The following is a 25,950-nucleotide window of genomic DNA, read 5'->3' on the forward strand; positions in this document are numbered from 1 at the left end:
CCTCGCCTGAATATATCATTTTAATTATTATTAAACGAAACTCCAAATTGAATGCTGTAATTCACCCCGAAAACTTCTGCTACTGCAAAGTGCAATATTGACAACAGGGTGATGGAAATTCGATGAGCGCTACTATTCAAAAATATTTGTTAGCCCAGGAATATCATTTATCCGTCAATGAGCCTTACGACTGTCATACTTCAGCCGGGACTGACAATCAGCACAATGGGCACATTAAGCCCATCCGATAACTCGGGAGTGACCTGGTCAAAAACTCATAACTTATAACTCATAACTCAACCCTTAAGCTGCGTACACATATACGCGCTTATAACCCGCACCGAGCACGCTCCGCCCTCGTGCCGCCTTCGTTCCTCCATCGTACCGCAGTCGCTCCGCCCCCGCTCTGCAGTCGTGAACGTTACGGAAGATGTTAGATCTTCTCGCGTTCCCCGGTCGAACCACTGTTGCTCGCCGGTCGATCATCAATCGCTCTGCTGGAGTGACGTTCGGTTGCGGAGCAGAGCGACAGTCTGTAGGCACCTTTAAACTACCAAATAGGGTCTATGAAGCTTGTCCCATCAAATACAAAATAACGAATTTTACCATTGGGATGATATGCCCCAATACCAAAAACACGATAAAATGAATAAAATTTAGTAAATAGCTTTGCAATTTTAATTTCACATGTTATTATTGACATAATATGAAGTTATTTACTTACTTCAACTCGAAATGACACTGCAAATCAAATTAGAACAGCTTCATTCAGCACAAAACCAGCATCTGACACATGCATGCATGAGAGCATATAACCACAATTCACAATAATATGGCGATCAGATAGTTTCTAAACAGCTGATGCATTTTACCAAAGACCTTAAAGAGACCTTAAAGATCTTTAAGGTCTTTGCATTTTACAGAATAGACCCTAGACTACCGCTGGGATTAATTACTGTGTGGTTTAGATAATCTATTCACCCACTGGGATTCGATGAACTTCTATTGGGACATATTGTCCCAGTTGTAGTCTGAGGTTGGTCATTTCTGCTGGGACATAATATTGTCCCGTTTGTAGTCTAAGGGTTAACGGTGAGTTGTTACTGTTAGTAACTTATCCATCTATTCAAAACAATTTAGTCTCCACAACGTTTGCTTTCAATTTGACCGAGTGTTGAATAAAAACATCTTGATATATTTTCAGAGCCAGTGAATTACTTGAAAAAAATGGGAATTTGTATATATTTTTTAAATATAATTTAAGAATATCAACTGAGAAAACAAAAATTATGGCATTCAGAGGCAAATATCCAGTCAGATCGAAAATTGTTATTAATAATACAGTGTTGGAACAAGTTTCTCAATATACATATCTAGGAAGTGACATAGTTACAAAGATGAATTAGATATTGAGAAGAAAATAGGAAAGTTCCAAATGATATGGGAAATATCTGCAGGACTTTGGGTAAAAAAGCTAGAACAGATACAATTATGAAATTTTATAAGGTAATGGCCGCTCCAGTCCTCCTCTATGGTAGTGAATCATGGGTTACAACGAAGCCACTTGAAAGTAGAGTGCAGGCAGCCGAGATGAGATTTCTCCGAAGAACCAAGGGATGTGACAGAAGAGATCATTTCAGGAATGAAGATATTAGGAAAGAATTGAAAATCTGCAGCATGAATGAAAGAGTTACGGAGAATCGGCATCAATGGAGGGAGCATGTTCAAAGAATGTCAGCTGAAAGAATACCATTTAAAGTCTATAATTATCAGCCAGTAGGCAAAAGAGATGTTGGCAGACCACGCAAGCGGTGGCAATAATAGGATTTTTTATGTTATTTGAATAATTGGCTAGATGTGAGTCGGAACAGGTTAAAGCCTAATCCATGTTTGTAAGAAGAAGAAGAAGAAGAAGAAGAAGAAGAAGAAGAAGAGAAGAAGAAGAAGAAGAAGAAGAAGAGAAGAAGAAGAAGAAGAATGTGAAATACTAGTTCAGGATGTTACACCATTATCAAACGCTAGTAAACTGAAAGCTTCAATTTTGAGCAGCAGAATATAATCATGTGTGGGTGAGGCCCTGCGATTGGCCATTAGCTGTTGAGCGATGAATGTTGAGCTTGACTGTCATTGGTCAACAGCTTATAGCCAATCGTAGGACTTCACCCTTCACCAATACTGCATACTCAGAAACTCAATGTTTAAGCTTTTAGTCTTAATTTTATTTATTTATTTATTCCAGAAACATACAAGTTTCACGTGGACTTTTTGAAACACTAAGGGCCGTTTGCAAAGTGTAAGTTTAAGCTAAATCTTAAACCAAATCTGGATTTTTTTTTGGTTTAAACTAAAATTCCGTTTGCACAGTATCAGTTTAAACTCTGTATTGAGTTTAAACTCTGGGAAAGTTCAAACCTCCAAAGCAGGAGGTTTAATCCAAATATTTTGGATTAACTTAACATCTGTAAAGATTTGATGGGAAAACAGCTAATAGTAAATTATTTTTCGCCCCACTTGGATGTAATGAGCTGGTTTTCGTGCGTCATATGGAGGCCGAAAATGATTGTTTTCTCACAGGCCGGTAAAAGTTTTACGGCCCTAGGGCTGTAAAATAACCTTGAAGTCAGCTGATTCTGATTTGACGTGAACGTGTTTACAAAATGGTTTATGAAACGGAATCAGTTTATGCTTTTAGTATTGAAAAAGTATTCTGCAATAAGATACTATCATTTTATTTGGATGAATAAAATGCTGATAAGATATATTTATAAACTATTCAAATGACGTTGACTTCGGAAGTTTAGGTTAGAAGTTCTATCCTACTCTGAAAATCGAATTTGAATAGTTTATAATATATATCTTATGAGCATTTTATTCATCCAAATAACAAGCATTGTTGACGTTGACATTCAGATTGGCCAAATTTCAAATGTGCTAAAACAGCTGATCAAAAACTTTTCATTATTTGTGTTCATTGTTCAAGAATCAAAACATTTATAATAATACCATCTTATTGTCATTTGGAAGAATAAAAAGTATAAACTCAACCTCTTACGTAATTAACATAATCTTTAAGGTTATTTAGACAATCAGAATAAAAAGTAAAAATACTTGGACAATTTCCGGATATTCAGATTACCTCAGATTTGCTAGAGCTATGACCTTCCTGTTTTGCTTTCGGAAGTGCCTAATAAACAATTATTCTCATATTTATATCGTTTATTTTTCTGTGTGGAGAAAATAAACGTTCTCACCATGGGCAAAAATGGTTTTCCGGCTCTCAATCTTTTCTAGTCTCGGCCCACGGCCTCGGACTTGAAACCCGATTTCGAGCCAGAAAAGTCTCATTTTCGGACCTAGGTGTGAAATATACTATTTCGACGGTTGTTTGTATGCTCATGTAGACAATAATAAATAATTATTTCGGTTATAGCATAGAAGAAACGTAAGCATGATTAAGCTACTTCAAATTTGTCATGTAATAGCTCGGGGTCAATGAATGACAATCAGGCACGGCCCTAGGGACTTTGCCGCCCTGGGCGAGATCGGCACTGCCGCCCCCCCCGCAAGCATATATCCCGTCTTTAATTGTTAATCCCGGGTTCCACCCCTCCTTGAGCGATCGCCTAACGCCGTTACACATTGGGCGGTTTCTGCCGGGGCAGTAATTTCGCCGTCGACGCCGTTGAAGCAGTAGTCTATGGACTTGAATGGAAGCTTACACACTGGGCGTCAGAAACGCCGCGCGGCTATACTGCCGTTGGCGGCAGCTGTGCAGCCGTCCACTGCCACTGCGGCTGGCGGTGTTTTTGCCGCTCTTGTCTACTCAGCGGCGTACCTGACCAAATGGGTGTTAACACATTTGGCGGTTGTCTACCGTCGCCGCTGATCAGTCGTCTTTCCCAGTTGCTCCAAGTCAGAGGTCTTTGAAAATCGCCTTTTAATTGTGTCTTGTTTGTAAAGTTTGTAAGTTCTTTATAACATTTATTTATTGTTTTAAGTGTTTGTGGTTGACGAGTGTGAAAAAATGAGTAAGTTAATAGAAAGAGTTTGTTAATATCATTTGTAGAACAGAGGCCAGTTTTTGGGACAAAACCCTCGACATATTTAAGGATCGAGATGCAACAGGAATGCGTGGAAGGAAGTGTGTATGTGATTAGGGGGGATTTTGAAACTCTGGATGACAAGAAAAAACTGTAATATGTTGTATATCGCTGTCGATTTAATAAAAACGTTCATTTCAATGAATCCAAGCAAGGCGATTTCCTGGTGTATCTTTTCCTCGACGGCACAACAAAAGTGGTAAAAGTTGTTGCCTTCCATTTTAAGTTAACACTTAATAATATATACTTTTGAAAAATGTGCAAATACAATTAACTGAACACTCATGAAACAGTGAAGTCACAACACATTTGCGATGAGACTACAACAATATTTTGGCTACTGATCATACGTGGCGGTAATTTTGCCGCTCGATGTTTGGCGGTATTTTTTCCGCTGAATGTGTAAGCTTGACTTTTTTTTGAGGCTGCGACGGCAGTTTCGCCGCCGCGGCAGAAACCGCCCAGTGTGTAACCAGCGTTACTATTGTGTCTCCGCTGTGATGCGACACCACAGAGTCTCAGTAAACTCTAAAAAATTATGTTTAACACTATTTATTGACATTTAAACAAATATTTGACAATTATAAATATTGGGGAACAGTAAAGTCCAGTCAATATAGACATAAAAATGGGGGTTTGCTTGCAATTTATATCGTAGTTCTGATTTTTTAATATTTATTTGGATACATGAGAGAGGTTCAGAACCAAATTCTTCATGTAAAATTCCCTTGTGCTAATACAGAGTGGCCCAAAAAGTTCGTATTTTAGGTTCATTTTCCAGTTTTCAGCTATTCCGGCAAAATCAGTGATCGGACAGAAAAATTTGCTCTTGCCTTTTTTAAGATCATAAAATTCTGAATGAAATGAGATCATTCGGACTCTCTATCTCCAATGAGTACTGAGCTATGATTTTTCAAATATGAGTGATATTTTAAGGAAAAAATCAATTTTGATCATATTTAGTATTTGATCAACAATATATCCCGATTAAAATCTAGATGCAATTATAACATAACCTTTTATCATGGACAGCATTCCAACTATCAATAACCTGCAACTTCAATAATTCATTACAACGATTTGGAAAATGACCAACAGAATTACAAAAACTACAAGGTGATATAGAAGAGGTGAACCTGCATTCTAGATTGAACATTCGATTGATTTTGATTGAACTTCGGCTTGCTATGAGCACCAACTGAGTTAGATGTACCTTGCTGTACATTTCCTTGATGGTGGTAAGCTGAGCTTGAAGCAACAGCTTCCATGATTTTGCATTGTGATTCCAAAAAATTCCAAAATTTGTCAATGGTGGGAATGTCGTGTATGCCAACACTCTTTTCCCATTCTCGAACAGTAGCAGTATCCAACTGCAACAACATTTTGTGCATGTACAATAAGTCCTTGATTGGACTCCAAGTTGAAGCGCTTCGAGCGTGGTAATGTGGGACTTGCAAAAGTCAATGAATGCCCATAATGATTGCAGACAGTTACATCAGGCCCGGCCCCAGGGGTGGGCGGACCGGGCGGCCGCACAGGGCGGCAGGTTTTGGGGGCGGCAAATTTAAAGGAACGGAAAATTTTAAAATACAAATAAATAATAAATTCATAATATCAAATGTGAATGGTAAAATTATATAAGAAGTTTTTCAACCTCGAGCTAATGAAGACTTTTCTAAGATCAACAATGTCCCAGGAACGTCTGAGTGGTCTAGCGGACATAAAATAGTTCAGTCCCCAGATCTTGAAGAATTGGTGAAGGAATTGCAAAGGTCAGACGAGTTCTACTTAATTAAACAGGTGTGTTAAACAAACTTGTAGAAATTGTAGTTCTAATTACTTAGCAAGTTAAGTAGGCCTAATACTATGTTGCAGTCACGTCTTAAGGCTGTGCAAAGGCTAAAAATAAACTTTCTTGTACTGGTGATATTTTTCAAAGTTTTTCGATATGTACCGGTATATATCAAAATGAAAAAGTTTTCTTTTTTCAATCATTACTTTCTGAGACATGAGCGCCTAAAGTTTAAAATTTTGGGACAGAACATTTCAAATTCGGTACGAGATGAATCCATACAATTCAAAGGATAAATTCTTCATGGTATTTTTGATTTAATAAAACATAAATTTTCTGAAAATATCAATTTTTGAGAAAGTTTTTCAATTTACTAAAAATGACCAAAAATAGTGTTAAGTTGATTTTTTTTTTGTAAATTGAATAACTTTTTCAAAAATTGATATTTTCAGAAAATGTTTCAAAATTTTCTTGTTTTATTCAATCAACAATACCATGAAGAATTTATCTCTTACCGAATTTGAAATGTCCTGTCCCAAAAATTTAAACTTTAGGCGTTCATATCTCAAAAAGTAATGATTGGAAGAGAATGTTTTCCTAAGAAAACTTTTTCATTTTGATATATACCGGTACATATCGAAAAACTTTGAAAAATATCACCAGTACAAGAAAGTTTATTTTTAGCCTTTGCACAGCCTTAAGACGTGGACTGCAACATAGTATTAGGCCTACTTAACTTGCTAAGTAATTAGAACTACAATTTCTACAAGTTTGTTTAACACACCTGTTTAATTAAGTAGAACTCGTCTGACCTTTGCAATTCCTTCACCAATTCTTCAAGATCTGGGGACTGAACTATTTTATGTCCGCTAGACCACTCAGACGTTCCTGGGACATTGTTGATCTTAGAAAAGTCTTCATTAGCTCGAGGTTGAAAAACTTCTTATATAATTTTACCATTCACATTTGATATTATGAATTTATTATTTATTTGTATTTTAAAATTTTCCGTTCCTTTAAATTTGCCGCCCCCAAAACCTGCCGCCCTGTGCGGCCGCCCGGTCCGCCCACCCCTGGGGCCGGGCCTGATGTAACTGTCTGCAATCATTATGGGCATTCATTGACTTTTGCAAGTCCCACATTACCACGCTCGAAGCGCTTCAACTTGGAGTCCAAATCAAGGACTTATTGTACATGCACAAAATGTTGTTGCAGTTGGATACTGCTACTGTTCGAGAATGGGAAAAGAGTGTTGGCATACACGACATTCCCACCATTGACAAATTTTGGAATTTTTTGGAATCACAATGCAAAATCATGGAAGCTGTTGCTTCAAGCTCAGCTTACCACCATCAAGGAAATGTACAGCAAGGTACATCTAACTCAGTTGGTGCTCATAGCAAGCCGAAGTTCAATCAAAATCAATCGAATGTTCAATCTAGAATGCAGGTTTACCTCTTCTATATCACCTTGTAGTTTTTGTAATTCTGTTGGTCATTTTCCAAATCGTTGTAATGAATTATTGAAGTTGCAGGTTATTGATCGTTGGAATGCTGTCCATGATAAAAGGTTATGTTATAATTGCATCAAGCCTTTCACACCCAATCATACCTGTTCAGACAAATCTTGTGCACTTTGTGGCAAGAGTCACCACACTGTTCTTCATAGGCCGTATCCTCAATTGCAAGACACTCAGCCTACTTCTAAGGATAAGGTAACTTCCAATGTTATTCATTCTCAATCTTTTGCTCCTTCCAAGGGTAGGAATGCTGTTTTGAATTCCATCATGGTTCAGAATGCGGAAACAACTAAACAAGCTGTTTCTAATGCAGAACAGCCTCAGAAGAGAGAGAGAGGGAGAGAGAGAAAGACATAGAGTGTTAAAGAGAAAGTGATATCGGGGCGGTGTAATTAAAAGAAAGAGAAAATGTAAGAGAGAGAGAGAGTGAGTGAGAAAGAGAGGTGATATCGGGACGGTGTGATTAAAAGAAAGAGAAAATGTAAGAGAGAGAGAGTGAGTGAGAAAGTGGGAGCGAAAGGTGGGAAGGGAGACCCAGAGAAGGACGAGATTGAGAGAGTGGGAAAGATTCAGAGTGAGTGAGAGAAGAAGGGGAATGGGGAAAAACAGAGGAAGATTGAGTGATTGATAAGTAGGTACATGAAGAGTGAGTAGTAGAGAGAACGAAAGAGAGATAGAGTGAGAGATGAGTGAAGAGAAAGAGAGAGATTAATTGATTGAGTACTTTATTTATGTGGATTACAATATATACTGGCTAATACACTTATATACAATAGCTTACAATACAGCAACATTATAGATGAATTTACATAATATAGACTAAGAAAATAATTATTGAACAGTATATGAAAAAAGCAATTTGGAATAGCTATAGATAATATTGTTATGCATCTACATAAATTGGCGGAGCTTTGGACATATCAATGTTCATTCTCCGGAGAGAATATTCAAAATATCCTTCCCACTAACTCTCTACCAAAAGAGAGAGAATAGAGAGGAAGAGTGAGAGGCAGAAAGAGGAAATGAAAGATAGAATTGCAGAGAGAGAGAGAAAGTGAGAGATTAGATTAGATTGGATTTATTTATTTATGTATGTTACAATATTTACTGGCTTATACACTAATTTACATTAAATGACGATAATGCTAGTTATTCAACGAATATCACAAAGTATAGATAATCAATCTATGAGCATAAATATAGAATGCAATTAGAATAACGATAATATAAAATTGTAATGTAACTTCATAAATCGGCGGTGTTTCAACAAATAATTGTCGCTTCTCTAAGAAGGATATAAAATAATATCCTTCCCATTAACACACGACCGGGAAAGAGAGAGAGAGAGAGAGAGAGAGAGTGAAGAGGGAGAGTAAATGAAAGAGGGACAGTGAGAGTAAATGAAAGATAGAATGAGAGAGAGAGAATAAAGAGGGAGAGTGAGAGACAGTGAGAGGAAATGAAAGAGAGTGAGAGACAGTGAGAGAAAATGAGAGAGAGAGAGAATAAAGAGGGAGAGTGAGAGAAGAAATAGTGGGAGACAATGAGAGAAAATGAGAGATAGATTGAGAGAGACCGATAGAGAAAGTGAGTGAGAGTGAGAGTGAGAGAGCGAGTAAGAGAAACTGTGAGGGAGAGAGATCAATGTGTTTATCAGATGATAGGTGGTTGAAAGGGGTGTTGAAATGGAAATACCCCTCCGTCGTTAGCTAACACGCAATTTATGAAACACTTGTTGATCTATAGCACCTTTCATACACAGGGAATCCTGAAACATGGCCTAAGTGATTTAACCTGTAGAGCTAATAGATTAACCTAATTAATAATTTTATCAGAGAATGTTATAACTCATTTAATTAATTATAATAATTGATAGTAAATTAATGTTATTATGAATACTATAATGTACAGGAACCTGTGGAAATAATAAAATTAACCTAGTACTTTTTTCATCAGAATGTGATATCAATTTAATATTATCATAATAATTGAAAGTAATATGAATATAATACAGAGTGTTCTTGAAATCTATATATATGAAAGCGAAATGGCACTCACTCACTGACTGACTCACTCACTCACTCTCTCGCAGAACTAAAAATCTTCTATTATATATATATATATAAATATTATTACATTTGAGTGTTTCGCGGTATATATATAATATAATATATATAATATAATAATTTAATATATATAATTGTATAATAAATATATAGTGATTATATATATTATATATATATATATATATATATATATATATATATATATAGAAGCGAAATGACACTCACTGACTGACTGACTCACTCACTCGCAGAACTAAAAATCTGCCGGACCAAAAACGTTCAAATTTGGTAGGTATGTTCAGTTGGCACTTAAAGTGCGTACAGACTTTCGCTCTGCTCCGCAACCGAACGTCACTCCAGCAGAGCGATTGATGATCGACCGGGGAGCAACAGTGGAACGAGAGAAGAGCTAACATCTCCCGTAACGTTCATGATCTGTGCCAGTGCAGAGCGGGGACGGAGCGATGGCGGAACGAGGGCGGAGCGTGCGCGAAGCGGGTTGGAGGCGCGTATATCTGTACGCAGCTTGAGAGGCGCATTAAGAACGGATTTGGAAAAATTTCCAAAGATACGCCCAAAATTAGCGTTTTTCCAGCGTTTTTCATTTTGCTTTTTCTCAGATTTTATCGAGATCAAATGAACAGAAATTGTACAAATTTAATACAGAAGCTAAGTTAGGGTGTAATAATGTTGTGTTAGAAGGAATTTGAAATAACGCCAAAGATACACCCAAAATTAGCGTTTTTCCAGCGGTTTTTTTTTTAGCTTTCTCAGCTTTATCGAGAACAAATGAACAGAAATTGTACAAATTTACTACAGAAGCTCAGCTGGGGTGTAATAATGTTGTGTTAGAAGGAATTTGCAATAGCGTCAAAGATACGCCCAAAATCTGCGTTTTTCCAGCGTTTTTTTAGCGTTTTCTCAGCTTTATCGAGAACAAATGAACAGAAAATGTTCAAATTCAGTAAAGAAGCTCAGCTGGGGTGTAATAATGTTGTGTTAGAAGGAATTTGAAATGACTCCAAAGATACGCCCAAAATCTGCTTTTTTCCAGCGTTTTTTTGCGCTTTCTCAGCTTTATCGAGAACAAATGAACAGAAAATGTTCAAATTTACTACAGAAGTTCAGCTGGGGTGTAATAATTAATAATGTTGTGTTAGAAGGAATTTGAAATAACGACAAAGATACGCCCAAAATTAGCGGTTTTCTCAGTTCTTTCATCAAGTAATAGACAGAAAATATGCACTAAATAATTGAAATTAATCAGACTGAATCGAGCAAGGAAGTACTTTGACTTTCTGATGGAATGAAGCATGCCCAAATGAAAAATGCAGGCGAGCGAAGCGATCCCGCTGATCTCATTTTCGGACGATCCAGTCGGGGGTCCAGGGGGCGGAGCCCCCTGGCTAGACGGATATTGCGAGCGAAGCGAGCCTGACGGCTACTTAACTATAAACTATTAGGCAATGAGAAGTATGTAGTTTCAATGCTTGTTGAGATAGTGGAAAGAATATGCCAGATTATGTTACAGGAGTACTTTGATAGATAAATAAGGATAAGTTATTAATTTGTATCTTAATGTTTTTCAGACAACGCTTTTGGAAGATGTATCGGAACTTTTGGCAACGTTGAAGAGGATGATCTATACAGGTACAGTTATTCAATCAATCATAATCAATAATCATTATTACTTTCTTTGCCCTATTACCATAGGTAAGGAAGGTAATGCTTTCCGAAAAAATTAAGGTACCCCAATTTCTAAATTTCTATACGTTCAAGGTCCCCTGAGTCCAAAAAAGTGGTTTTCGCCACACTGCACAGAAAGCAGCTGTTTTCCAGTCCCTACGTAGATCTGAAAGACATTGTTTGCAGACGACTCTCGTCTGACGTCAGAACAGGTTTCTTTCCGGCCTAGGCCCAAAAGAGTACCCTTTCCAGCCGCTAACATGGAACTAAGAAAGGTGATCAAAAAACAGCTGTTCAAAAAACTTTTCATTATTAATTTTGTGTTCATTATTCAATAATTAAAACATTTATAATAATAATCATCGTATTGTAATTTGAAAGAATAAAAAAGTATAAACTCAACCTCCCATCTAATTGAACATCATCTTTTAGGTTATTTAGACAAATCAGAATAAAAAATTAAAATACTTGGACAATTTCCTGATATTCAGATTACCTCAGATTTGCTAGAGCTATCTATCACCTTCACTTCTGCTTTCGGAAGTGCTTAGTAAACAACTATTCTCATATATATATATTGTTTATTTTTGTGTGTGGCGAAAAATAGCGTTCACACCACGGGCAAAAATGTTTTTCTGGCTCTCAATCTTTTCTAGTCCTGGCCTACGGCCTCGGACTTGAAAACCGATTTTGAGACAGAAAAATCTCATTTTCTGCTCTAGGTGCAAAATATACTATTTTGGGTCTGTATGTGTTCTGCAAACAGCTGTTTACCGGCTTGATTTCATGCATGGAGAACAGCTGAGATTGAATGACTATGACAAAAAAATGATACAATTCAATTATTAATTTGAACAATGTTTGTTAATGGTATTTATTTTCTCTCCATCTTGTCTTGGATGTTGAATTATTCTCTTTTTCCTTCTCGATTCTATTCATTCACTTCTTTGATATATTTATTTGACAGCTTTCATGTATTCATCGACATCTCTTATGTATTCTACTGTACATCAAAGATGTCCTTGCCATGTTATCAATTGAAAATTTATTCATAGAATTGAGCTCGGATGTATGCATTATTCACAACGTTCATTATTCTTATCTGCTCTTTCAAAGCATTTTTTCCTAGACTTCTTTATTCAGATTCTTGTTCTTTTTCTTAAACATATTCTTGTTCTTGTATTTTCTTTTTCTACTTCTTGGTCTTTTTCTTCTTCACCAACTCCTTCTCCCCACCTCCTACTCCTCTCCTCCTACTCCTATCCTCCTTCATCACTGGTTCTCATTCCTTCTCTTTTTCATCGCCTCTCTCCATGTTTCTCTTCTTCCTGTTCAACTCCTTCTCTCGCCCCTTCTTCTTTCCCTACCTGATAATCGCATTCTACTCCTCCTCCTCCTCCTCCGCCTCCTCCTCCTCCTCCTCCTCCTCCTCCTCCTCCTCTCCTCTTGTTCTTCTTCCTTCTCTCCTTCATCACCTTCTTCCATGTGTCAACATCTTCCTCATATTCTACTCCTCCTTTTCCCTCCCCTTCTCCTAATTCTTCTCCTAACCCTTCTTCTCTTCCTCCTGCATAATCACATCCTCCTCCTCTCGTTCTTCTTCCTCCTCTTGTTCACCACCACCCTTCATGTTCCAACTTCTTCCTACTCTTCTACTTCTTCTTCTTCTTCTTCTTCTTCTTCTTCTTCTTCTTCTTCTTCTTCTTCCTCCTCTTCTTCTTCTTCTCCTTCTCTTCCCTTGCTCAGACAATATTCACAGTAGGTCTTACTATACTGTCATGACTCCATATAATAATAATAATAATAATAATAATTTTTTATTTTCATTAAGATGTGTACAAAAGAACAAAAACAATATTATATAAAATAATATTAATTACACTGTATGAATAGTTAAGTGATACAAAAGTCTGTACATAGCTAATGTCGTGAAAAAAACAAAATATCACTTCTACACACACAAACATCTGAAAGGAAATAGTTTGGTACTCCCGAGGCAAAGGTCTATATGGGAGTACCAGCATAGAGAAATAAACCAGAAACACACTCAAATTTGTAGATAAACAAAATATAATAATAAACTGAGGTAAGCTTATTTATTATTTACATTAAATGTTTGATTTAATTTGTTATTTTGTAGTGACGGTGCTTGGTCGGGCTACAACTTACTAATTTTGTGTTGTCAATATTATTCAGAATCAGTCCTTTACTCAAATTATACATCATTGGAATCAATGTAGATTTCGGAGTCTAAAAAAATTATTTTAACAAAATTATTTCTGAAAGAATAAGACTTTGATATTGTCAATATCACTTTTATTTATTCGAAAATTAATTTATAATTCAGAACCAGGTTTCATGGTAAACCTACCACATCTTCAGCTGAACTAATAATTTTGTTGTTATTGGAGGAACAGGAAATTCAATTTTAGGTTATGTGTTGGGATTGTATAGGGGAAGGAGAATGAAATTTGTTAGTGGGAATGGATGAATTAATGATGAAATTTAACTATGTTAATATTTGAAGAATGGAAAATTACATTATTACCTATTATTACCTAACATAACAAGTGGGCAGTGGATAATATCATGTTCATACTCAGCTCCAATATCTAGTATTACTCAACTTTTGAACCCTAGAGGGATCTCAATTTCAGGCCATGATCTCCCACTAGCAATAATAATCAACCCTAAAGTTGAACAGAATAATTCAATTACTAAGATCCCCCACCCCTTTATCAAATTTCTTATTAAGTTCTCTCCCCTCTCCCCCTACTATATTAAGCACCTTATAAGGTAAGTGAAATTTAATATTCTAGTTTGATAAATTTCTCAAAATTAAGTTATATTCAAGTTGGTGCCATGACCAGTACCACCTAAAGGTAACATTGAGAACCTAAGTAACATTTTAGATGAGACAGATTATCTTATTGTGTTTTAGATTACTAATCACAATTATTAAATTGTTTTCATAATAATATCCTTTGTTTTTATAATTTTATAATATATTATAACCTTTAGAATTGAGACAGAATTCAAAACCATAAATGATTATACAATCACCAGTAAGCTACCAACCAAATTTGTTGTATATATATAATATATATATATTATATATATGATATATATATATATATATTTTAAGATGTCTAGATTTCCATTAAAATGTAATTTTCCATTCTTCAAATATTAACATAGTTTAATTTCATCATTAATTCATCCATTCCCACTAACAAATTTCATTCTCCTTCCCCTATACAATCCCAACACATAACCTAAAATTGAATTTCCTGTTCCTCCATAACAACAAACTTATTAGTTCAGCTGAAGATGTGGTAGGTTTTACCATGAAACCTGGTCTGAATTATAAATTAATTTTCGAATAAATAAAAGTGATATTGACAATATCAAAGTCTTATTCTTTCAATTATGGAAAAATATCACAACATCTCATACCATACAATCAAATCATCAAAATTATTTCTATCAGGATTTCAGTTAATTTGTTGAAGAAGACTTCAACATCATTCGTTTCTGATAACCAGACTTTCAATTTAACCTTGAAGCTCACCATATTATTCAGCTGTTTCAATTCTAAAGCTGCGTACACATATACGCGCTTCCAACACGCACCGAGCACGCTCCGCCCTCGTACCGCCCTCGTTCCTCCATCGTACCACAGTCGCTCAGACCGCGCATCCATCATGAACGTTACGGAAGATGTTAGATCTCCTCGCGTTCCCCGGTCGAACCACTGTTGCTCCCCGGTCGATCATCAATCGCTCTGCTCGAGTGACGTTCGGTTGCGGAGCACAGCGAAAGTCTGTACCAACCTTAAAGGTGCGTACAGATTTACGCGCCGCGAACATGAGCAATTCACTTTTAAACAGCTGATGCCAAGCTTTTTATATCTGTATCTTACCGTTTCTGTAAAAAACAGATATAATCAGCTGATTAAAAGTGAATTGCTCATGTTCGCGGCGCGTATATCTGTACGCACCTTAAGGGTAACATGTTATACACTCTTGGTGAGATGAGAGGTAGTGTCTTCGATAGATTTCTTTGTAGGGTGTGGGTGGAATCCAGTTCCCTACGTAATATTACTCTACATGAGCAACATTCTATGGCAGAAATTACAGTACGACACTACGCCTTTTTAATGGATTCTGACTCTTGGTGAGATGAGAGGTAGTGTCTTCGATAGATTTCTTTGTAGGGTGTGGGTGGAATCCAGTTCCCTACGTAATATTACTCTACATAAGCAACATTCTATGGCAGAAATTACAGTACGATACTACGCCTTTTTAATGGAAGTGATTCGAATTTTATGGATACGGTTTCGCATTCTTTATGACAGTTGCTGTTTTATCGCCCCTATAGAGGTGTGCTCAAGTGTATTATGTATGCTAAATATCACGCAACCCGGATGGGTTACAATAAAATAGTGTAGTAATAGCTTATATTACGGGTGAATTTAGTAGCTTGTTATATGAGACAGACGATTCTCTTTCTTGTTGTTTTTCTTCTCTTCCTTCTTCTTCTTCTTCTTCTTCTTCTTCTTCTTCTTCTTCTTCTTCATTATCTCCTTCCTATCTTTCTCCTTATTCTAATTTTACGTTTCTCCACATTTTCTTCTTCCCCTCGTACTTCTTCCTTCTTTCTGCTGTGTCAATAATTATTTGAATCACCTGAATTCCATTCTACTCCCTCCTCTTCTCTACCGTTGACTTCTTCTTCTTCATCTTCTCCATCCTTTTTTTGTTTCGCTTCTCTCACCTTTCCACATTCTCCTTCTCCTTCTGCTTCTTATCCTTCTCATTCTCATCCTTTTTCCTTTTCTTCTAGTTTCAACTCTACTCCTTCTTCTACTTGTTCTCCCACTCCTTACCTATTCTTCTTCTTCTTCTTCTTCTTCTTCTTCTTCTTCGTCTTCTTCTTCTTCTTCTCTTCTTCTTCTTCTTCTTCTTCTTCTTCTTCTTCTTCTTCTTTTTCCTCAAAGCTTGTCTACTTGTTAGTATGCCTTTCATAGATTTTTCTTGTTTCTTCCCCATACTCTTCAATTGCACCATCACTTCCTTCTCCTTCTCATCATCCCTTGTCTCCTTCTCCCGGTCGTGTGTTGATGGGAAGGATATTATCATTTTATATCCTTTTAAGAAAATCTACAATTATTTTTTCTTAACACTTCCGTTTTATGACGTTACATCTCAAGATTATATATTGTGATTCTAATTTCATTCAATCATTGATTCTCATTGATCAAGTTTTTATACTTTGTAAAATTCTTTGAATATTAGCAATCATTTAATTTAAATTAGTGTATAAGCCAGTAACTATCGTAACATACATGGATAAAGATGGATAAAGAACTCTGATCTAATCGAATCTATCTCCAACACTGTATTCTATCAACCTCACATTTTAGTACCTTGTCACATGCCAGTCTGTTATCTGTTCAATTTCAACTGACTCCTTCCCAAGATAGTTTCACTGCTTTACATTATCCCTTTCTCATCCCTGAGGATATCCTTGAATATATCTGAAAATATCCTGGAGGATAACTTTCGAGAGTACTTTCCCTGGAGACGACCTTGGAATCCTTCCACCAGGGACCCCATTACACCTACTTTTTTGAAATTTTGATTGACATTGATGATTAATGTTGAGATTAAATTTAATTGAGATTAATGTTGATAATATTAATTCTAGTTAAGGGCCAAGCCACAAGGGGCGTTTATCTGAAGAGCCGACAGAGAAGGAATCTCTCCAATTGGGTGATTGGGTTGGCTATAAAAATGGAAAATTTGTATTTCGACTGTAGGACATGGTTTTCTATTTTTGCTAGTACTCCCCCTCCCCCGGTTAACAAATTTCAAAATTCCTGAGGAATCTTGTTCAGAACTAATTCTACTTTCACATAATATGTGATTTTCCTTCATTACTCTATAAGGTTCCAAGTTGTATAGAGTTAGAGTAGTGATTTTCGAGAATTTTCAAAAAAAAACTTGAAAAATACCCCTTTTTTTCAAAAAGGGGTGCAGACCAAAAAATAACTCAATAAACCGTAATATTAACATATTCACCCCTAAAAACCCCAAATTGGGACTTTGTTCAAATTCTCAATTCTATTTCGAAAACTTTGGGTTTTTTTGAAAAATGCATTCCCCACAAAATTAAAGACAATAAGATTTTTAATAAATTGAGTAGTCGCGCAGGATTCTATGCTTTCTGGTTTTGGAGCTAAAAATAGGGGAGCAGATAAATAGCAAGTATGAAAATAGGGTTGATCAGTCGATCAACCTGATATTTTGAACCCTGATTAACATGACCTTTTTACATACTTTAGCACAAGCTTTTCAGTTTTCAACCAATTTTTCACAAAAATATGATTTTTTCTGAATGTCTGCTCGAAAACACAGTATTGAATTATAAAAAGGCATATGAAAAGGGATTTAAAATTTATTTCTAAATTACCTCTCGATAAAGTGTTCATATTAGTACTGTACAGGGCTCCTGAGAAAATGAAAAAGGTACAATATGTTAAGGTAATAAAGGTACAAATATGTTAACACTACGGCTTATGGAGCTATTTCAAATTTCAAATTCTATTCAAACTCATAATTTACAATCAAAATCAATAAGAAAAACAAAAGCACACAGCTCAGTAAGATAAAAAATAATTAATGAAGATTAATAAAATAAATACTGGTATGTTTTATTGGAAATAAATTGTGAATTGGAATAAAAAATACTACTTGCTGGAAGTATATTTTTTGGTCTGCTCCCCTATTTTTATCTCCAAAACCAGAAATCGTAGAATCCTGCGCGACTACTCAATTTATTGGAATTTTTTTAATTTCGTGGGGTATGCTTTTTTCAAAAAACCCAAAGTTTTCGAAATAAAATGGAAAAATTGAAAAAAGTCCCAAAATTTGGGGTTTTTAGGGGTGAAGCCGTGTCAGCATCAGTGTCGGAATTCAGCGCCCCAAAATACATATGAAGCCGACGAGAAAATTTTTTTCGGGGCTGTTTACTGATAAATGAGCATTTGACTGGACTATTATTATCATCATTATCGCCTTAGTGTCGGATGCACAAAAGCCGGTTAAATTTTAATCCTGATTAATTCCACGAGAACCAATCGGAGAAGCCGTCTCATCAAAAATGCCATCTCTCAATGGTTCTCGTAGAGTTAATAACGGTTAAAATTCAACCGGCTCTTGTGCAACCGGGCCTTAGTATCTAATCTAACAATGTTTTCACAACTTTATTGTATGTCAATAAATGAATGATTGAAATTTCCATTTTCGATTTGGATTCTCTTCAAATTAATAATAAATTGGCTATTACTTTTATTCTTTACAGATATGATTTTGCGGAAGGAGACCTTGGTTTACTGGAAAAGGAGATGAATAGATTGAAAAAGAGAGAGTATCATTGGAGTAGTACCTATACTCAGTGCATCCTACAGGCTGTACTGTTTGCACTCAAGTCTAGGTAAGTCAAATCACAGGTAAAAGATAGCATAAGAAGATATCTCATGATTTGTAGAATCATTCAAAGCTTAGAAGCTTCGTATCAAGTTATGGTGTTGTGTATCAGGCTCAGATGATACTGTATCATTTGTGGTGATACTGAATCATGTGTGTTGATACTGTATCATTTATGGTGATACCATAAGAAGATATCCCATGGTTTGTAGAACTCATTCAACGTTTTATATCAAATTATGGTGTTGTGTATCAATTTGAAATGATACTGTATCATGTGCGGAATTTATGGTTGATATCACAGAGAAAAGATAGCATAAGAAGATATCTCATGGTTTTGTAGGATTCAATCAAAGTTTGGAAGTTTTGTATCAAATTATGGTGTTGTGAATCAGGTTCAGATGATACTGTATCAAATTGTGTTGATACTGTATCATGTGCGGAATTTATGGTTGATACCATAGAGAAAAGATAGCATAAGAAAGATATCCCATGGTTTGTAGAATCCATTCAAAGTTTAGAAGCTTTGTAACTAGTTGTTCTGTGAACAGTAGACCTCACACAGTATTCTCATCCACAAGTACCTGATTGAAAATATTGGCCTTATGGAAATACAGCAATAGACTGGCTTCTCCACACATCTGTGTAATCACTTGTCAGCTGATTTATGATGAATAATTCTATAGTCTGATTTTACTCTTGAATTGACGTATGAAGGAGGCTCCTTTTTCCTTTTATATTATCCTTGAAATAAGTGCAATTAAAAAAGGAACATACCTGTCAAGTTTCATGAAAATCTATTACCGCGTTTCGCCGTAAATGCGCAACTTATAAACATTTATACATAAGGAGAAATGCCAAACCGTCGACTTGAATCTTAGACCTCACTTCGCTCGGTCAACAAATTATGGTGTTGTGTATCAAGTTGAGATGATACTGTATCATTTGTGTGATACTGTATTATGTGTGTCGTGATACTATCTTATGTAAGGTGATACTATAGAGAAAAGATAGCATAAGAAGATAATCCCATGGTTTGTAGAATTCATTCAAAGTTTGCTGGTTTTGTATCAAATTATGGGATTTTGTATCAAGTTGAAATTATACTGTATCATATGTGGTGATACTGAATCTTGTGTGGTGATACCTCATTTATGGTGATACCATGGAGAAGAAAAAGCATAATAATATATTCCATGGTTTGTAGAATTCATTTAAAGTTTGGAAGTTTTGTGCCAAATTATGGTGTTGTGTATCAAGTTGAGATGATTCTGTATCATGTGCGGTATTTATGGTTGATACCATAGAGAAAAGATAGCATAAGAAAATTTCCCGTGGTTTGTAGAATTCATTCAAAGTTTTGTATATAATTATGGTGTTGTGTATCAAGTTGAGATGATACTGTATCATATGCGGTGATACTGAATCATGTATAGTGATACTGTACCATTTATGATGATACAACAGAGAAAAGATAGCACAAGAAAATATCCCATTGTTTGTAGAATTCAATCAAAGTTTGGAAGCTTCGTATCAAATTATGGTGTTGTATCATGTGCGGTGATACTGTATCATTTATGGTGGTACCATAGAGATAAGGTAGCATAATAAGATATCCCATGGTTTGTAGAATTCATTCAATGTTTAGAAGCTTCGTATCAAATTATGGTGTTGTGTATGCTCCAAATTTCAATCCGAATTCTTGCTAACTCAAACCGATTACAGTCAACTACTGTCTGTTATTAGTGTGTTGTTGGGAGTGTAAGAGTGTAAGAAGGGCACAGTATGAGAGACTACCAGCGTCACATAGCTTCACCAAAAACAACTACTAGGACTATCGGCTTCAGTTAACACTCACATTTGCAACATAGTCACCCTATACACTGTCTATTATTAGTGTGTTGTTGGGAGTGTAAGAGTGAAGAAGGGCACAGTATGAGAGACTACCAGCGTCACATAGCTTCACCAAAAACAACTACTAGGACTATCAGCTTCAGTTAACACTCACATTTGCAACATAGTCACCCTATACACTGTCTATTATTAGTGTGTTGTTGGGAGTGTAAGAGTGTAAGAAGGGCACAGTATGAGAGACTACCAGCGTCACATAGCTTCACCAAAAACAACTACTAGGACTATCGGCTTCAGTTACACTCACATTGCAACATAGACACCCTATACAGTGTCTATTATTAGTGTGTTGTTGGGAGTGTAAGAGTGTAAGAAGGGCACAGTATGAGAGACTACCAGCGTCACATAGCTTCACCAAAAACAACTACTAGGACTATCGGCTTCAGTTAACACTCACATTTGCAACATAAACGCCCTATACCATGGCATATCGTTTGCTATCTTTTCTCAATGGTATCACTATAAATGATACAGTATCAACACAATATGATACTGTGTCATCTCAACTTGATATATAACAAAGGATATCTTCTTATGTTATATTTTCTCTATGATTCACATTACTTATGCAATATTATTGCCACTCCCGTGTTCCGGATGGACACGTTAAACCGTCGGTCCTGGCTGCCTAAAAAGCAGTCGTTAGGTCATGTGAGTGGCCCTGAAATTGATCAGTTGCGACCTGAAAACTCTGACACCAGACCTGAGCCAACCAGGTCACTGGATATTATAATTATTATACAATATTATTGGTATTTTAAAACATAATAAGTTCAGTAATCTTGAACATTATATTTCAATATGAATAGGTACAATATATGAAAGTGTCCTTGGAGGAATTATGACAAAAATAATTTTAATTCAAGAAGCGTCCTACCTTCATTATTCATACAATTTTGATATAGGAACCTACTTCGTATCTAGGCTATCTTTCATTCATGGGTAACATTGAATTTTCAATTCTGTGTGACTCGTTCAGTTTAAACTCATTTCTATTTGATCAATATTCTTATCAATCAATGAATTTTCAATTTTATCTCAACTCCGGGTAGGAATGGCACAAACATAACCTTATTTTTCCCCTCTCAATCATTTTGTACTTTGTTGTAGTTCCGACACTTTGTTACTTGTGAATATTTGAAAAAAAAACACTCACTTTTCATCAGCCACTGATAAAGCTCCTCCTCAGGAGTGGAATGCATTCCATAATACCATAGAGAAACAATAGCGTAAGTAGATATCCCATGGTATAGGGCGTTTATGTCGCAACTTTTACTGTTATCTCAAGTCGATAGTTCATGTAATTCTTTCCCGTGAAGCTGTGTGACACTGGTAGTCTCTCATATTGTGCCTTTTATATACTCTCATCCCAACAAAACAGTAGAATTCGACAATAATCAACAGTAATCGGCTTGAGATAACAGTAAAAGTTGCGACATAAACGCCCTATACCATGGGATATCTACTTACGCTATTATTGCTCTATGATAATACTCAAAGAGAAGTGAGTGTTTTTCAAATATTTACACAGTGCCCGAACTACAACGAACTCATTCGGATGGAAATTACTGAGTTATTGCAATCATTCAAATGCTAATGAATTAATTATCATTATTAAACGAAAATCCAAATTAAATGCTGTAATTCACCCCGAAGACTCCTCCTAAATATTGACAACAGGATAAACAGCTAGATGGATTTACAGCATTCAATTTGGATTTTCGTTTAATAATGATAATTAATTCATTAGCATTATTTGAATAATTGCAATATCTCCAGTACCTAATTTCCATCTGTAGACTGGCTGGCCGCTATGGCTTCGTATAAAATGAGCGCTGCTATCCAGAGATTGTCAGTTTAGTGTGAGGGTAAGCATTCCTGACCGGCAATTAGCAGGTACTGGGTTCGATTCCCGGGCTAACAAATAATTTTTGAATAGTAGCACTCATCGAATTTCCATCTAGCTGTTTATCCTGTTGTCAATATTTGCTGTAGCAGATGTCTTCGGGGTGACTCACAGCATTTAATTTGGATTTTCGTTTAATAATAATAACAAAGTTGTTGTTGTTATTATTAGTGTTTTGTCATGGAAAGCAATATCAATGATTTTGTATAGGACGTCACAATCATGTAGCCCACTATTGTGAGAATGGATAATGATGAATAAATACAATTAGTAATACTCCATAAAGTAGAATTATCTGCATTCAAGAATTGACCTCAAAAATACATCCTTCAAGGTTATAGTTTTCTTATCAGGATTTCCTCCTAGAAAACATTGGGACGCAATCAGAGTGAGTTGTAAAACTTTCAGGTTGTCAAAGGCTGCAAGAGGTTCCAGACCTATCAAACTCATTTTTTCGCTGGAAGTTTCTAACTCTTAGGCTCAACTCACACTTACGCGACTCAGGTCTAGAAGAGACTCGACTCTAGTGGAGAGCATGTGTTTCCAAATGGTGACACTCAGACCAGTCGATTCTAGTCTCCGCGACGTCACCATTTGAAAATTCCTAACTCTTAGGCTCAACTCACACTTACGCGACTCAGGTGGAGAAGAGACTGGACTCTAGTGGAGAGCATGTGTTTCCAAATGGTGAAACTCAGACCAGTCGATTCTAGTCTCCGCGACGTGATAATTTGAAAATTCCTAACTCTTGGGCTCAATCACACTTACGCGACTAAAGTCGAGAAGAGACTGGACTCTAGTGGAGAGCATGTGTTTCCAAATGATGACACTCGACCAGTCGATTCTAGTCTCCGCGACGTGATAATTTGAAAATTCCTAACTCTTGGGCTCAATCACACTTACGCGACTAAGGTCGAGAAGAGACTCGACTCTAGTGGAGAGCATGTGTTTCCAAATGGTGACACTCAGACCAGTCGATTCTAGTCTCCGCGACGTGATAATTTGAAAATTCCTAACTCTTGGGCTCAATCACACTTACGCGACTATGGTCGAGAAGAGACTGGACTCTAGTGGAGAGCATGTGTTTCCAAATGGTGACACTCAGACCAGTCGATTCTAGTCTCCGCGACGTGATAAATTGAAAATTCCTAACTCTTAGGCTGAACTCACACTTACGCGACTCAGGTCTAGAAGAGACTGGACTCTAGTGGAGAGCATGTGTTTCCAAATGGTGACACTCAGACCAGTCGATTCTAGTCTCCGCGACGTCACCATTTCAAAACACATGCTCTCCACTAGAGTCCAGTCTCTTCTCGACCTGAGTCGCGTGAGTGTGAGTTAAGCCTTATGAAGACTATCCACGTAATTTTGAAAAAAATTATAAATAATTATCCATTTTTTTATGTTTTCTGGACATAAGGAGATTGCATATTTACAACACCTAATTTTCGCCGGTGCAAAGCAGGTGATCCGTCCTGCTATACTATAACTAGTAGTTCTGTGAACAGTGGACCTCACGCAGTATTCTCATCCACAAGTACCTGATTGGAACTATAGACCTTATAGCAATAGACTGGCATCTCCAGACATCTGTGTAATCACTTGTCAGCTGATTTATGATGAATATTCTATAGTCTGATTTTCACTCTAATATTGACGTATGGAGGAGGCTCCTTCTTCCTTTTATATTATCCTTGAAATGCAAAATTTCCAAAAACCTTGTATATACGTCGACGCGCAATTAAAAAAGGAACATACCTGTCAAATTTCATGAAAATCTATTACCGCGTTTCGCCGTAAATGCGCAACATATAAACATACAAACATTTAAACATTCAAACATTTAAACATTAGGAGAAATGCCAAACCGCCGACTTGAATCTTAGACCTCACTTCGCTCGGTCAATAAAGGGAAGAGCTGACTTATACACGTAGGAGATAGGAAATTCACGAATGACGCATCATCACGTCTCAACTACTCAACTCATTAACTTGTGATTTTGCATACAGATTCTTAATTTAAGGAGGATGGTTATAAGCCTATCCAAAATTACAGATGGAAATTTACTGATAAGTGCTGCGCTGCTATCCAGAGATTGTCAGTTTGGTGTAAGGGTAAGCATTCCTGACCGGCAACTAGGAGGTACTGGGTTCGATTCCCGGCCTGACAAATAATTTTTGAATAGTATCGCTTATCGAATTTCCATCTAGCTGTTTACCCTGTTGTCAATATTTGCAGTGGCAGAAGTCTTCGGAGTGATTTGCAGTATTTAATTTGGATTTTCGTTTAATAATAATCATTCAATCAATCAATTTTATTAGTAAAACATTTTTAAATTGCTGGGTGGGTCCTGCTAAACCCGTGCCAGATAAAAACAAAATTATTCACAACGTTAAATTAAAATTAAGAGTAAATAAAATAAAATAGCTTGTCGTGAATCAAGAATAATATACAAGAAATGAAATAAAAGGATTACAATCATAATGAGAAACTTTAATTAAAACAAATAAGGAGTTAATCAAGAACTTAAAAGGGTTAAGGCAGGAAAAAAGGAGGAAATATTTAATACGATATAATTTTTTCTAAATTATTAGTCGTTCAGGCTGGCGGCAGTGACTTTACAACAGATAAAATAATTTGGAACCAGCAAAATAGGCTAATTGAAAAAAAAGTTCATCGAACGCAGGCCCATTAGGAATTATTATTCATATAATGTTAATAAGTAATATTAATTGTTCATTTCAGAGTTCTATTATCACTGTATTATATTCTCATTTCGATTTTACTGAATTGAAATCGAGAGCGAATTGTTTATTACATAGATCATTACATCTGTTTTTGAGTAGTCTCTTATGTTTGCAGGTAGTTTGTTGAAAAGGAAGGGTAGTATGTAGAACAGAGATCTTTTTCCATAAATATTATTAAATAGGGGAATTTTGTATATTATTGGTGTCCTGAAATTTTAATGTGCAGGAGGGGCTGAAAATCTATAATGGAAATTATTTTTGAAATATACTATTATTTTGAAGGTGTAAAAATTTCTTGGTGTCAGGGTTTGATAAAAAATTTGTAGGGTTTGAATTCTATTCAAAATTCTTTGAGAATCCAGTAGGTCAAGTTTTCAGTTTGTCAATTTTTTAATTAGAACCTTAAGGTGATCCGTACCGTCTTGTTATCAATAGATATTGGGTGAGACATCATTCATTAATGATTGTAATTAATCTTATATAATATTTTTTGCAGGACCGTGTATGACAGAAGTGTTTGCAACCATCTGATCAAGAATCAAGATCCAGCTATTGAAGCTATTCAGAATGAAGTCGAGGTAATTGAATTCCCTCCTTTCTAAATCAATTCATGATTAATTATTGTATGGAATCTAATTAGTCAAGTCAATAATATAATAATAATAATAATAAATAAATGTTTATTCCCAAAAAAAAACTAAAACTACAACATCAATTACAAAAATATTAGAT

At 36.0% G+C, this 25,950-nt stretch overlaps 1 protein-coding gene across 1 annotated transcript in view; it reads left to right on the forward strand.

The window, feature by feature from the left end:
* Positions 1–25,950, forward strand: part of LOC120354260 — a 58,799-nt gene that overhangs the window by 19,406 nt on the left and 13,443 nt on the right. Inside the window, exons 5-7 of the mRNA XM_039441152.1 lie at positions 11,067–11,127; positions 18,529–18,660; positions 25,715–25,796. Of these exons, the coding sequence (XP_039297086.1) occupies positions 11,067–11,127; positions 18,529–18,660; positions 25,715–25,796 (275 nt within the window). The remainder of the gene's footprint in view (positions 1–11,066; positions 11,128–18,528; positions 18,661–25,714; positions 25,797–25,950) is intronic.

This window comes from Nilaparvata lugens, chromosome 14 (genome assembly GCF_014356525.2).
Source record: "Nilaparvata lugens isolate BPH chromosome 14, ASM1435652v1, whole genome shotgun sequence".
Lineage (NCBI taxonomy): Eukaryota > Metazoa > Arthropoda > Insecta > Hemiptera > Delphacidae > Nilaparvata > Nilaparvata lugens.